Source organism: Dryobates pubescens, chromosome Z, assembly GCF_014839835.1.
Source record: "Dryobates pubescens isolate bDryPub1 chromosome Z, bDryPub1.pri, whole genome shotgun sequence".
Taxonomy (NCBI): domain Eukaryota; kingdom Metazoa; phylum Chordata; class Aves; order Piciformes; family Picidae; genus Dryobates; species Dryobates pubescens.
In genome coordinates this window covers 88,014,208-88,029,385 of record NC_071657.1, presented here as the reverse complement: position 1 = coordinate 88,029,385, position 15,178 = coordinate 88,014,208, and the positions used below count along the sequence as shown (strand labels likewise).

At 46.5% G+C, this 15,178-nt stretch overlaps 1 protein-coding gene across 1 annotated transcript in view; it reads left to right on the top strand.

The window, feature by feature from the left end:
* CCBE1 (collagen and calcium binding EGF domains 1) overlaps nt 1-9,985 on the top strand; it is a 141,651-nt gene extending 131,666 nt beyond the window's left edge. Inside the window, exons 8-11 of the mRNA XM_054178414.1 lie at nt 7,310-7,449; nt 7,548-7,583; nt 8,100-8,135; nt 9,207-9,985. Coding sequence (XP_054034389.1) covers nt 7,310-7,449; nt 7,548-7,583; nt 8,100-8,135; nt 9,207-9,440 — 446 coding nt within the window. The 3' untranslated portion in view covers nt 9,441-9,985. The remainder of the gene's footprint in view (nt 1-7,309; nt 7,450-7,547; nt 7,584-8,099; nt 8,136-9,206) is intronic.
* The last annotated feature ends 5,193 nt before the right edge of the window (nt 9,986-15,178 follow it).

Sequence of the window (15,178 nt, the reverse complement as noted above, 5' to 3'; positions counted from 1 at the left end):
AGAGTCCAGGGGCACAATGACCTCCCTGCTCCTGCTGGCCACACTATTCCTAATACAGGCCAGGATGCCATTGGCCCTCTTGGCCACCTGGGCACACTGCTGGCTCATGTTCAGGTGGCTGTCAATCAGCACCCCAAGGTCCCTCTCTGTTTGGCAGCTCCCCAGCCACTCTGACCCCAGCCTGTAGCTCTGCATGGGGTTGCTGTGGCCAAAGTGCAGCACCTGGCACTTGGACTTGTTAAATGCCATGCCATTAGACTCTGCTCATCTGTCCAGTCGGTTGAGGTCCCTCTGCAGAGCCTTTCTACCTTCTCACTGACATAACATCCGTTCCCAACTTGGTGTCATATGCAAACTTGCTGAGGACTGACTCAATCCCCTCATCCATATCATCAATGAAGATGTTAAAGAGGATGGGGCCCAGCACTGATCCCTGGGGGACGCCACTGGTGACTGGCCACCAGCTGGATGTGGCACCATTCACCACCACTCTCTGGGCTCGGCCCTCCAGCCAGTTCCTAACCCAGCACAGAGTGCTGCGGTCCAAACCATGGGCTGACAGCTTAGCAGTTTACTGTGGGGGATGGTGTCAAAGGCCTTGCTGAAGTCCAGGTAGACTACATCCACAGGCCTCCCCACGTCCACCAGACGGGTCACCTGATCATAGAAGATCAGGTTGGTGAGGCAGGACCTGCCCTTCCTAAATCCATGTTGGCTGGACCTGAGCCCTTGGCCATCCTTCAGGTGCGCAGTTATTGCCGCCAGGATAATCTGCTCCATCACTTTCCCTGGCACTGAGGTCAGGCTGACTGGCCTGGAGTTTCCAGGTTCCTCCATCCGTCCCTTCTTGTGGATGGGGACCACATTGGCCAGTTTCCAGTCACCTGGGACCTCTCCAGTGAACCAGGACTGGAGAAAAATGATGGAGAGCGGCTTGGCCAGCTCATCTGCCAGCTCTCTCAGCACCCTAGGATGGATCCCATCCAGTCCCATGGACTTGTGAGTGTCCAAGTGGCTCAGCGGGTCCCGAACCAATTCCTCATGGATTTCCAGGGCATCACACTGCTCCCCGACCCTATTACCCAGCTCAGGAGGCCACTCATCCTGGACTCCTACCTTGCTGTTAAACATCCAGGCAAAGAAGGCATTCAGGACCTCAGCCTTTTCCTTGTCTTTGGTCGCCGCGTTCCCCTCCAGGTCCAGTAAGGAGTGCAGGTTCTTCTTGCCCTTCTTTTTAGTGTTGATATATTTGTAAAATTGCTTTTTATTGTCTTTCACAGAGGTGGCCAGTTTCAGTTCCAACTGGGCCTTTGCCTCTCTAATTTTATTCCTACATAATCTGACCACTTCCTTGAACATACCTCGAGAAGCCTTCCCCTCCTTCCAAAGGTGATACAGCCTCTTTTTTCCCTTAACTCCTCCAGGAGCTGCTTGCTCATCCAGGCCGGTCGCCTTCCCTGCCGGCTCATCTTTCAGCACATGGGAACCGCCAGTTCCTGTGCCTTCAAGAGCTCCTGTTTGAAGTAGGTCCAACCCTCCTGGACCCCTCGGTTCATGAGGGTTGGTACCCAGGGAACTTTACAAATAAGTTTCTTAAAGAGGCTGAAGTTTGCCCTCTGGAAGTCCAAGGTGAAGGTTCTGTTGGTGCTCCTCCCTATCTCCCTGCATATTGAAAACTTCACTGTCTTGTGGTCACTGCACCCTAGGCAGCCTCCCATGGTCACATCCCCCACCAGCCCTTCCCTATTGGAGAGCAGCAGGTCAAGCAGATCCTGTCCCCTGGTAGGCTCGCTTAACAGCTGCGTCCTCCATCTGCTCCAGGAATCTTCTGGACTGCCTTCTCTCTGCTGAATTGAGTTCCCAGCAGATATCTGGCAGCTTGAAGTCCCCCACGAGGACAAGATCTGATGATCTTGAGACAGCCTTCAGTTGTTTGTAGAATAATTCATCAGCCTCCTCATCCTGGTTGGGTGATCTATAACAGACTCCAACCAGGATGTCAGATTTGTTGGGCTGCCCTCTTGATTTTAACCCACAGGCTCTCAATTCCCTCATCTTCCACCTCAAGTTCTGAGGCAGAAAGTGTCTCCCTAATATACAAAGCCACCCCTCCACCTCTTCCCCCTCGCCTAGCCCTCCTAAAGAGCCTGTAGCCCCCCAGTGTAGCATTCCAATCGTGCCTGTTGTCCCACCACGTTTCTGGGATGGTGACTATATCATAGTTGCCCTGGTGGATTAGGACCTCCAGCTCCTCTTGCTTATTGCCCAGGCTGCGTGCATTGGTGTACATGCACTGCAGCTGGGCTCTCGACCTCTCAACTGACCCTACCTTGTGCCCTACTCTTTCCTTTGCAGAGGGACCGATATCGTCACCCACCCCCTTCAGACCTAGTTTAAAGCCCTCCTAATGAGCCCTGCCAACTCCAGTGCTAGGACTCTCTTGCCCCTTCTAGATAAATGCACCCCAACAGGACCCAGCAGGTCGGGTGCAGTAAAAGTTGCCCCATGATCGAAGAAACCAAAGTTCCTCCACTGGCACCATCCCCTGAGCCACTTGTTGATGGTGTGGGTTCTCCCATTCCTCTCAGTGTACTCCCCTGCCACTGGGGGAACTGAGCAGAACACCACTTGTGTGCCTGCCCCATCAATCAATTGTCCAAGGGCCCTGAACTCCTTCTTAATTGTCCTGGTGCCCTTCCTGTCGATCTCATCCCTCCCAGCCTGTATTACCAGCAGAGGGTAACAGTCAGAGGGATGGATCAGCCTGGGGATTCCCCTTGCAATGTCCCTTACCCGTGCCCCGGGTAGGGAGCAGACCTCCCTGTGGGATGGGTCGGAACAACATATGGGTCCCTCAGTACCCCCCAGGAGAGAGGCCCCAACAACTATAACCCTTCTCCTTTTCTTTGTGGAGCTGGTTGTCAGAGCTGGTGGGGACTGCTTGGCCTTAGGCTTGGCCTTAGGCTCCTCTCTGGAGCTGGTCATTATAGTTGGCGATGGCCGCTTGGCCTTAGGCTCCTCTCCAGAGCTGGTCATTACAGCCGGTGGGGACCGCTTGGCCTTGGTCTCCCCTCTGGATGGCTGCTCCAGTTGTTTGTAGAATAATTCATCAATTAATGTATTTATAGAAGGACTTTTTGTTGTCCTTCACAGCAGAGGCCAGTCTAAGCTCCAAATATGCTTTTGCCTCCCTAATTTTCTTCCTACAAGACCTAGCAACATCTTTAAACATTTCATGGGTTGCCTCACCTTTCTTCCAAAGATGATACACCCTCTTTTTTCCCCTTAGTTCTTTTAGAAGCTTATCACCCATCCAGGCTGGCCATCTGCCCCGGCGGCTCATCTTCCGGCACATTGGCACAGCCTGATCCTGTGCCTTCAAGAGTTCCTCCTTGAAGTAGTCCCAACTCTCCTGGAACCCTTTGTTTCTAAGGGCTGTTTCCCAAGGAACCTTCTGAGTTAGTTCCTTGAGCAACCTGAAGTCTGCCCTCCAGAAGTCCAGAGTGGAGGTCTTCTTGCTGCCCCTCTTAGCTTGACCAAATACTGAGAATTCAATTCTCTCGTGGTCGCTGGACCCTAAACAGCCTCCAACCACCACATCACCCACCAGCCCTTCCCTGTTGGTGAAGAGGTCAAGCATAGCCTTGCCCCTGGTAGGCTCACGCAGCACCTGGGATAAGAAGCTGTCCTCCATGCACTCCAAGAACCTCCTGGACTGTCTCCTCTCTGCTGTGTTGAGTTCCCAGCAGATGTCAGGCAGCTTGAAGTCACCCCTGAGAACAAGGTCAGGCAATCTTGAGACAGCCTTAAGCTGCCTAAAGAATGCTTCATCAACTTCTTCTTTCTGGTTGGGTGGTCTGTAACAGACTCCAACCAGGATGTCAGCCCTGTTGGCCTTCCCTCTAATTCTCACCCAGAGGCACTCAACCTGATGATCCCTGATCTCCAGCTCAATGGCATCTAGTGCCTCCCTGATGTACAGGGCCACCCCTCCACCCCTTCTTCCTTGGCTGTCTTTTCTGAAAAGCCTGTAGCCATCAATTGCAGTGCTCCAGTCATGTGAGTTGTCCCACCACATCTCTGTGATGGCAACTACATCATAACTTTCCTGCTACAGCAAGGCTTCCAGCTCCTCTTGTTTGTTTTCAAGATCAAAAAACCCAAAATTCTTTTGACTACACCAGCCTCTAAGCCACTTGTTGACTATGGCTGCTGTCCTGTTCCTTATGGTATTCCCTCCTGTAACTAAGGGCATAGGTGAGAAAATTATTTGTGCACCTGACCCCTCAACGAGATCCCCCAGGGCCCTAAAGTCATTCTTGATAGCCCTGGGAGTTCTGGTTGCAACATCATCATTCCCTAACTGCATAACTAGTAATGGGTAGTAGTCAGAGGGCTGCACCAAACTGGGCATCCTTCTGGTAACATCCTTGACCCTAGCTCCTAGGAGGCAACAGACTTCCCTGTGAGTAGGGTCTGGCCGACATATGGGGCCTTCTGTTCCCCTCAGGAGAGAATCACCAATGACAATTACCCTCCTCTTTTTTTTAAGGGAGCAGGTCCTGATGCCAGGGGAAGGCTGTTTAACCTTGGGCTGCTTTGCCTTAGGCTGTTTTGCCTCAGGGAAAACCCCAGATGGTGTGTCCTCCATCAGAATCACCTCACCCTCGACCTCCAATGCCCTGTACTTCTTTTCCAAGGGCAGTGGGGAAGGTGTTGGGAGACAAGGAGGTTTAACTTTGCATCTTTTGAGAGGAATTTGTATCCATTCCCCTCTGCTTTTTGAATAACCAGCCTCTGCCTGGGAGGCCTGCAGAGCCTGGTTACTCAGGTCCATCACCCTTCTACAATCTCTTACCTCTCTAAGTCTAGCAACCTTGTCCTTCAGTCTGGCCACTAGGTTAAGTAAAGAGGCAATCTGCTCACATGTTATGCAGTTGTCCCCAGTACCTTGCATCTCAAGCGCCAGGCTCCAGCACTGTCTGCAGCCAGATGCCTGGACACCTACCTCTTGCTTATGACGCTTACCTACCTTCTTATATTCCCTCTCAGTCTGAGTCAAGACTGATTTCTTAAAGGCGTTATTGCGGCGAGTTCCCACCATGGCCAGCCCTGCCCGCGGCACCTGCCGGGCAAAGGTTTATAAAAAGCGCAGCGGCGCGCGTCTGAGCAGGAGAGCGGCTGAAACGGACCGGCCGCGCGGTGCCGGTGGCTTTAAAGTGCGGCAACGCAGGAGACCCAGATGTTCCCGAGCACGTGGAGATTCAGCAGGAGCCAGTCTCAGTCGAGTGCCGAGCCAGCCGCGGGTCCTGCAGGTTGCGAAAGGGGCAGTTAGTGGCTTGTCCGGGGGGTCCTGGCAGCAGTGTGTTCCCGAGGCGGGTTACCGCTGAAATGGGTAGAATTGCAGAGTCCTGTATCTGGGGAAGAATAACAACAGGCATCAGTACAGGTTAGGGGCTGTCCTGCTGGAAAGCAGCTCCATGGAGTCCTAGTGGATAGCAAGTTCTCCATGGGACAGCAACGTGCCCTTGTGGCCAAGAGGGTAAATGGCATCCTAGGGTGCATCAAGAAAATGGGTGTTCAGCAATCCGAGGGACATTACCCTCCCACTCAGCTCTGCCTTAGTGAGACCACGCCTATATTACTGCATCCAGTTTTGGGCTCCCCAGTTCAAGAGAGGCAGGGATCTGCTAGAGAGAGTCCAGTGTAGAACTGTGAGGATGATTGCAGGACTTTGAACATCTTTCTTTTGAAGAAAGACTGAGAGAACTGCCGCTGTTTAGTCTCAAGAAGGCTGAGAGGGAATCTTATCAATGTCTGTAAGTATCTGAGGGGTAGGTGTCAAGATGAAGATGCCAGTCTCTTTTTGGCAGTGCCCAGTAATAGGACATGGAATAATAGCTACAAGCTAGAACACAGGAGGTTCCACCTCAACAGAAGGAGACACTTTATTATGGTGAGTGCGACAGAGCACTGGCACAGGCTGCCCACAGAGGCTGTGGGGTCTTCTTCTCTGGGCACTTTGAAAGCCTGCCTGGATGCATTCGTGTGCAGCCTGCCCTAGGTGATCCTGCTTTGGCAGGGGAGTTGAACTTGATGATCTCTGGAGGTCCCTTCCAACTCTTACTATTCTGTGATTCTGTGATTTGGTTTACAGCCTACTTAACTGGCTCCCTGCCTCCCATTTATTTCCATTTTTGTAGTCTTGATTTTAGTTTTGAATCTTTATCTCATTTTCTTGGAGAACAAGTATCTTCAGTCATCAGTATACCCTAAGTGCAGGGAAGTATGGTTAGAGATTCTGCATTAGACTCTGAAGGGTACAGTGTGTCTGTCATCTTGCAGTCTAACATAGGCATGACTAGGCAGGTCTTCCGTCTGTTGTCCCCATGACTGAGCTGTCCAAGGTACTGTAACAGATTATTATCTGTTCCCCTGCAAATCCATCCCTGTGCACCTCCTCCTCTGTCCTGTCCTTACTAACAGTGTGGCTGTGTCTTCTCAGGAGCAGTCCAAGAGGTTTGTCAGTCAACAGGATTTTATTCCTTTTGAAAGCCTTAGGTGTACTTGTTCTGTCCTGCTAAACCTTTCTTACTCTCTTTTCTGTGTCTTTCACATGCCTTTCAGCATGAAGAAAAGGACCTTCCCCTCTGATTATAAAACACTTCAGCTAGTCATACTTTAATGGTCACTATTTTGTGCAAATATTGTTTCAAGTGTGTGACTTTCTGTTTTGTCATAGTTTTTCTCTTGAATGAAACATACGGTCTGTTGCCTATGTGCTTCCTAAAAAAACTAACGTTTTCTAGTGAACCAGCAGAAGCTGAAAAGGATATGAAGGAGAGTGGAAGAACAGAGCCTATTTTGCTGCTAAGACATTGCATACTGTACTGGACAACGGAGAGGTGCAACACAGCACTGAAAAGGGCTTGCTTCTGTGCAAGCCATGTAGATGACTCTCACCTAACATTCTTTTGAGCTTTCTGCTATCTTCTTCAAATGAAAATGTGACTTGGTCTTATTGAGTCATTTCTGCTTTTCTTTTCTTGACCAGTCTGTGTCCCTAACCACCTGACAGTGGCAGTCTCAGCTTCTTTGTATACATAAGGTTTAAATTCTTTGTATCTCTTGTAGCCACTGTAACAAGGAGTAGTTCTGTCTTACAACACTGCTGTGTTGGTTGTCAATGTGGTCATGTTAAGACAGCCAGTCTATTGTGTGGTTCAAAAAATGGTCAGTCCGCACTGCTTGCACTAATGAAGTGTCCTGAAGACTTTCTCTGGTAGGTAACCTTTGCTGTCAATTGCAGGGGCTCCAGGACCAAAAGGAAGTCAAGGAGTTCCTGGGTCACCTGGACCTCCCGGACAGCCAGGCCCTCGTGGATCAATGGGACCTATGGGCCCATCTCCAGACATATCACATATTAAGCAGGGCAGACGGGGCCCTGTGGTCAGTATTCTCATCTCCCATCGCACATTGCACAATTGGCCTTTGCTCCACAATCTCTCACATCCTTGTGAACACTTTCTTTTGGTTGTTTTTTTCAGGGCCCTCCAGGAGCTCCAGGGAGAGATGGTAGCAAGGTGAGGAGAAGTACTGTTCTGTATAATGTGGGTACATGCACATGAGAAGGGCAGGGCTACTAGGCAGGTCCTTTACATACATGCTTTTACCATCTCATTACCTTTGCTAAGCTGGAAACACACCGTTGTGCCATCCCCATCCTTCTGCTATTTTGTACTTGCCCTTCCTTAAGTCTTTCAAATAGCCCTCCCAGGCTACTGTCAAGCACTTTCCTTTCTCTGCAGCTTTCTGGCTTTTGCGTGAATAAACATTGACACTTTAGCCCATTTCATTACACCGTTCTTCTGTGCACTTCTCCTGTTTACTAGTTTGCTTGTTACTGTTTAGGAGAAATATCAGAAATGTCAAACTCTGCTCCCACCAGAATTAGTGGCAAACTCCTTGCATTCCTCCTTCACTTTCTTGTCTTTTTCTGAACAAGAGCAAGCTGATGAGTTTTGATCTGGGAAGAGTAAGTAAGAGAGGCTTCATCAACTTTAATGACAATAAACTAACTCAGGTGCTGTTGATTACAGGGGGAGCGAGGTGCACCAGGACCAAAGGGGATACCTGTAAGTATTGCTCACAGGAAGAATTTCCACAGCAGAGTGATGTTGATCACTAACAACATGTCAGCATAAAAACAACCAACTAACCTCTGCTGTGTCAAGAGCACAGTGAAAGATACTTTACACACACCCAAAAAAAATGCTCTTGTAAAGAAAGTAATTACCTGTTTTCATCCATGTGTTTTTGCCTGTGCACCCTTGCAGTTTGTACCACTGATGGCAGAATGCGCACCTCTGCCCTCCAACAATGCTAGGACATCTTCAAGAGGCAGCAGTGTGATGCCCCATGGAGAGTGCTAGTTAGTACAGTTCAGACACCACTCCTAACAAGAGTTTGATCCCTGGAACCTTTTCAAATCCTGCCCCTCATCTCTCTATGGGATTGAGCATGCTATAGATTTTGAGCAAGTCATGAGGAGAAGGATCAGTATTGACCATCTGTTTTCAAGTGAAATTGTTTAAAAATTTTTCTTATGGTGTTTTCTCATCAGTGGAAAGGATTTTTAAGAGTGTGTCCAACAGGGCATCCTCAGTATTAAACAGCTGACTTACTTTGTGAAGTCAGCTAAAAAGAAATTGTTTTCTAAAATCAAATAAAGGTAGATGAATACCAATACATTTAGTAAGTGACGGACAACCACAAGTTGAAAAGATACCCTCTAAATACCAGCATTTATTTGGGGCAGGGGGAATAAATACATAATAGATATTGATTGGTCAATCTAATAATGTAGTTACCGTTAGTTTAATAAAAAGGAACACAGGGAACCAAGTTTCATCTCCTCTGTTCCCATGAGGTGTCAAGATACTCTTAGGAGGCAGGTAGAGCAAAGGACTAGTTAAGTAACAAAAGGGCTGAGTACCTTGTCACTGTAGGCTCTGCACACAAAAACATTTCCCTTCTTTTGAAAATTGTTTCCTGAGAAAGCTAATTCACAAGTAAACTATGAACTTTGGGCAACTAACATGAAGCAGTATTTTACTGAGTTACCCCTTCAAGAGTAATTATATAAGAAGTTTGTAAACTGTAAGAGTGAGCTGGGTTATTTTCATAACTGTGCCTTGTGACTGCAGGGCCCACCAGGTTCATTTGATTTCCTGTTGCTGATGATGGCAGACATCAGAAATGACATCACTGAGCTGCAAGAAAGAGTGTTTGGACACAGGACTCATTCATCAACAGAGGAGTTTCCGTTACCTCAGGAATTTACAAACTATCATGACACAGTAGATTTTGGCTCTGGAGAAGACTACAAACCACAGACAGCACCCAGAGCCTCCAGAATACAGAAGGCAGCTCATCCTTAGCTACCCTTACTGAAAAATAGTGTCCCTTTAGAGTTCTTCAATATAAAAATGCACTGACAATGGTAAAAAAAAAAAAAAAATTATATATATATTATTTCCCAGTTTTCTCTCTGCTTTTCCTCAGCCATGCTGCCTGTACTATAGCTTTCCTGATTTGTGGTAACCTCCTTGCAGTAATTCCGTACCTTCAAGCCTGCACTGTGCGTTGTACCTAGACTATCAAGAAAACCTTCCTAGTGTATAATAGAATTAAGGCATGCTCAAGCTAATGGCACAGACTACAACTTTTCATCTGCCTACTTTGCATTCTATGTCCAAATGACCCAGTACCTAAATTTTGCCAGGGGTAGAGGGCTATCTGAACATCATATCTGAATGATGTCAGTAACAAAAGCTTTAGTCAACAGTTACCTTATACCACTGAGCTTAAGTCTCTAGCCACTGTCTCGAGGCTTAGGTGAATGTTTAAAACCTGGATCCCTTTTCCACATCAGATGCCAGCTCTAAATGAAAAGTATCTTATTCTATCATGCCCCACCATGGCAGAAAAGTTTTTAAAAGTATGGTGAAGCACCAATACAAGTGTGCTGCTGGAATCTGGAAATTATTTGGTTTTGTGTTGTTAGAATGTTGTTCAAAGAGAGATAAAAAGATGTGTTTCCCCTAAACTAATGCTATTTTCCATTACCATTCCCACTGCTCAGCGTGAAGGCCAGTTCTCTTCCTGAATGGATTCATGCTGGATACATTACAGAGAGATAAGCAAAAGGGGATTTATAAAGCAAGAAGACCAAGCATAAATGAATCAAGTAGGCTTACTGGCAAGCACAGAATCAATCCCAGCCTTGCAGAAAGAGTCAGATTCTAACCTCCTACAGGTGAAAGGATGAATTCCAAGTGACATTCAGACCAGAGATATGCTTCATGTTAGCAAAGAGCTTCCATCTCTTGTATGTGAGCATCCTAAATGGCATTCACAGAACTGGAACAGAGTTGCACTGTACTTGGCTGGGTGTATGAGGAATATGAGTAGGTGCAGGAGCGCACACAACAAAAAATTTCAACTGGTACGAGGATGGCTAAGGTGAGGCAGGCACATGGGATCCTGTATTTGTGAAAGGGGATAAAAGGGATTGCCCTTTTTTTTACACTGGAAAATTGGATGCACAAATTAGACCATACCTCATGGATGATGTATATTACCATTTCTTTTGGAATTACCACAGCTGCTGAGGACTTTGCTATGCTTAGATGATGAAAGAAGACAGTGAAGCACAAAAATTCAATGTTGTATCTGCATAGCTGCTACTTCTACAGCATGTTTAGTGCTAAGTCTATGTTACAGATGCAAAGAAAAACTTATTTTGCTGTGTTTTCCAGAGCTTGCATGTTCTAATAGAATAAACACTGATAAAAATGTAAGCAGGCCCTTTTCAGATAGCCTGTGAAGGTTTGGATTCCCTACCATATTCTCTGGGTTTTCAAAAGATAGCTGGTGTAATCCTAACACCACTGGTACAGGTCATGTTGTATAAACAGCTGGCTGTCTTGACTTTTCCTATCTTTTTATATTATCTTAAGAGGATGTGTCTATTCCCGTAATTGTTTCCCAAACTCCTTGCTGTCATTATGCCACAGGCAAGGGCATTAGCTTTAAAAACAGCAACATTCCATAATTCTCTTCATGTTGTATCAGTATTTGCAAAGCAATGAATAATTTACTGAGATACGTTAGGAAAAATTGATACCGCTCTCACTCTGTGGTCATTTGGCTTCTGCTCTGGGTGGAGCTCTGCCAGCAGCTGCAGATCCAAATGGGCCTGTGAAGCAGATAAAAAGGAAATTAGTGAGATTTGGGGATAGAACTTGTGGGCAGAAGAGGGATGGTCTTATGTTCAGCAGGCTGAAAGAAACCTCTAAGACAGCATGAACTAAGGCATTTATTTCTTATTTTCATTTCAGGCAGACAAGTAGGTATTAATAACATCATTTATGAATATGCAATTTCAAGTAAATCTGTTAAATATCAAATGCTATACTTGTAACTCTTGCCACTTGTAATGTTTGCCACCACACCCTGTGACCTGCTCGATCAGGTCGATTCCCACTACAGAATTAGTAACTGCAGATTTTTTGACCAGTTAGATGAGTCACTTCCTACATAGCAAGTAAATTCTATTGCCTCCTGCCCACATTAAAAAAGGCATTCTAAAACCAGCACTTATTTCAGTTCTGAGCTCTGCTTTTCCAAACATTGAGAAATACCAAATGAGAAGCTCCTAGAGTTTGACCACCATAAAATCAGGGGTAGGTGACAACTGCACAGATCTATCCAGGGATGGGAAATCCTGAGTCCAGAAAATTCTATAAAATAATATGCTTCACTATTAAGTGCAGATTGCTGTCCTATGGATTCATGAACAGAAAATGTGGCACGTGTGCACACCTTTCTGAGTTGAAACCTCAGTAACTTTCATTTCTAGAGTCTGCATCATTCGTCTTCACAGGCTAGACAAGGGTTTCCTCCAGACATGCTTATTCCATAAACAAAAAATAGGTGAAGTGTTCCTCAGGTTTGGGCTTGTGGTTCATTCTATTCTTTCCAGACTCCCTGCCCCAAAGCTGTTGGTGAGTCCCAGCAGCAAGGAGAGGACATCATGGTAAAGACAAGGCACGACACAAATTCCTCTGTCAGGGAAAGCCCTTCTGAGCACAGCTGGCTGGGAAGGTTCAGCCTTCTGTCTGTGTCTGGCTAAGATCTTTGCATAGACCTTTCTATTTCTAGTTAATGGTAGGGTAATTTGCATAACACATTAATAACATAACTTCCATAATATTTCATTAAGATGAATACATACATAAGGATGCTCAGATAGAAAAGTGACTTCTTTTTGAATGCATAGTCAAACTTTTATAAAGCCAGAGCAGAGGAATCATTGTCAGTCTTAAGATTTGGAACTGGGTAGCCAGAGAATCCATTACTTTGAAAATTATTTATTACTCTGTGGTCCCAAAAATTACAAACTCCCCCAAGAATCCAAGATGAGAATGTAGAAATATCTACACTCCTGCCTAATTTCATTAATAGGCTCATGCACATGTCAACTTTGTTTCACATAAATACTATGTATAGTTTTATTAGAAATAAATATTATTTTGGTGCTAAGACATCAAGTTATAAGAGAAGACTATTAAAGAGTTTGTTATTATATTAATATTAGAAATATATTTAATGGAAGCATTTGCAGGAGTGTGTAGTAATGGGGAAATGCTGGTTGTTAATGGGTTTAATGAAATCATAAAGCTTGGAAAATATTTTCATACACAGAAAACTGCTATTTTTTGCAAAAAACAAAATACTGGCACAATAGAACCATACAGTCAGATTAAATCTGGAAAAGGAGAGAAAGGAATTATGGTAATGCCTGGAGTTATTGCATCTTGAGCAACCCTCACTTTGAAAGTATTTCAGAGATACTACGTTAAACCCCACAGAAGCAACAAAAGACAGGGGTGAAGTCACAGTAATTTGTTAATTTCACATTAAAATCCTTATGTCTGTTCCTACTACACATTCCAGTAACTATACTGTTCACATTCACTTTGTTAATGTAAGTGTACGAAATACTAAAATGTGTATAAAATGATTGCAATTTTATGATGTATTCATAAGAACAAAGATATTTTTCTTATGTTTCTGGTAGCTGCTTTTGTTACACATCCTTTCTGTGAAATACAGACATATTAGCTGGAAGAAAAACAAGAGGCAGGAAACCTTCTTATGCTGCCCTTCAGCATTTTTCTTGGAGCTGACCTATAGAGGACTATGGGGGCACAAGCTCTTGCAGAATAGGGCAGGATTCTGTCTCGGTGTAAATAAAGCACACACCTACCTCCACTAGTGGAATGGCAGCTCCTGTGCCCCATGAGGGTGAATACGGCAGCCTCACACAGTGCTGTCAGTGTAGACAGCTTCTATATAGCCTGAGGATGTGATACAAGGACACAAGACTGAAATCCTGCTGCTGGTACTGGGAAGAAGGGGAAAACAAGACACAGGGTCTGGCAGGTCTTTGGGCTCTCCTCTCTGCAGCCCCAGGAGCGTCCTGTAAGGGAGGTTCTATACCTTGCCCCATCTGTGGCGAGGGGCAGCATGGAATGAAAGAATTATTGTGGTTGGAAAAGACCTTTAAAATCATCAAGCCTAACTGTTAACCTAGCACTGCTTGTTCACCATTTGTGTCCCTAAGCACCACATCTATATATATAGTGGTTAACTGGAAGTTAAGAGCTCAGATAGGGACAAAGCTGAGAATCTCTCCCCCACTCCCTGCTCCTCCCTCCCAACAGAGAGGGGAAAAAAAAGGAAAGGAGCAAATCCACCAAACAATAATTTGGAGGTGGCTTGGAAGTAGAGAGGTAAAGAGTTTTCTTTAAACAAAAAATATATAAAGAATAGACTAGACTAGACCAGACCAGGTTGGAAGAGACCTTCAAGATCATTGCATCCAACCTATCATCCAACACCACCTAATCAACTAAACCATGCAACCAAGCACCCTAACAAGACTCCTCCTAAACACCTCCAATGACAGTGACTCCACCACCTCCCTGGGCAGCCCATTCCAGTGGGCAATCACCCCCTCTGTGTAGAATTTCTTCCTAAGCTCCAGCCTAAACCTCCCCTGGCGCAGCCTGAGACTGTGTCCTCTTGTTCTAGTACTGGTTGCTTGGGAGAAGAGACCAAACTCTGCCTGTCTACAACCTCCCTTCAGGTAGTTGTAGAGAGCAGTAACGTCTCCCCCGAGCCTCCTCTTCTCCAGGCTAAGCAACCCCAGCTCCTTCAGTCTCTCCTCGTAGGGCTTGTTCCAAACCCCTCACAAATTTTGCTGCCCTTCTCTGGACTCGTTCCAGCAAGTCAACCTCCTTCCTAAACTGAGGGGCCCAGAACTGCACACAGGACTCAAGGTGTGGCCTAACCAGTGCAGTGTACAATGACCTCCTTGGTCCTGCTGGCCACATTATTCCTGATGCAGGCCAGGATGCCACTGGCCCTATTGGCCACCTGGGCACACTGGTGGCTCATGTTCAGCCTACCATCGACCAGTACCCCCAAGTCCCTCTCAGCCTGACTGCTCTCCAGCCACTCTGACCCCAGCCTGTAGCTCTGTATGGGGTTGCTGTGGCCAATGTGCAGAACCCGGCACTTGGATGTATTCAATCTCATGCCATTGGACTCTGCCCATCTGTCCAGCCTGTCGAGGTCCCTCTGCAGAGCCTCTCTACCCTCCAGCAGATCAACCCCTGCCCCCAGCTTGGTGTCGTCAGCAAATTTACTGATGATGGACTCAATGCCCTCATCCAGATCATCAATAAAGATGATAAAGAGCACGGGGCCCAGCACTGATCCTTGGGTCACACCGCTAGTGACTGGTGGCCAGCTGGATGTGGCACCATTCACCACCACTCTCTGGGCTCGGCCCTCCAGACAGTTCCTAACCCAATGCAGTGTGCTCCTGTCCAAGCCATGGGCTGACAGCTTGGCCAGGAGTTTGCTGTGGTGTCAAAGGCCTTGCTGAGGTCCAGGTAGACTACATCCACAGGCCTCCACCACATCCACCAGTCACCTGATCACAGAAGATCAGGTTGGTCAGGCAGGACCTGACCTTCTTATATCCAACACTCTCACCTACCTTGGTGTCATCTGCAAACTTACTGATGACACACTGTCTTTGTTA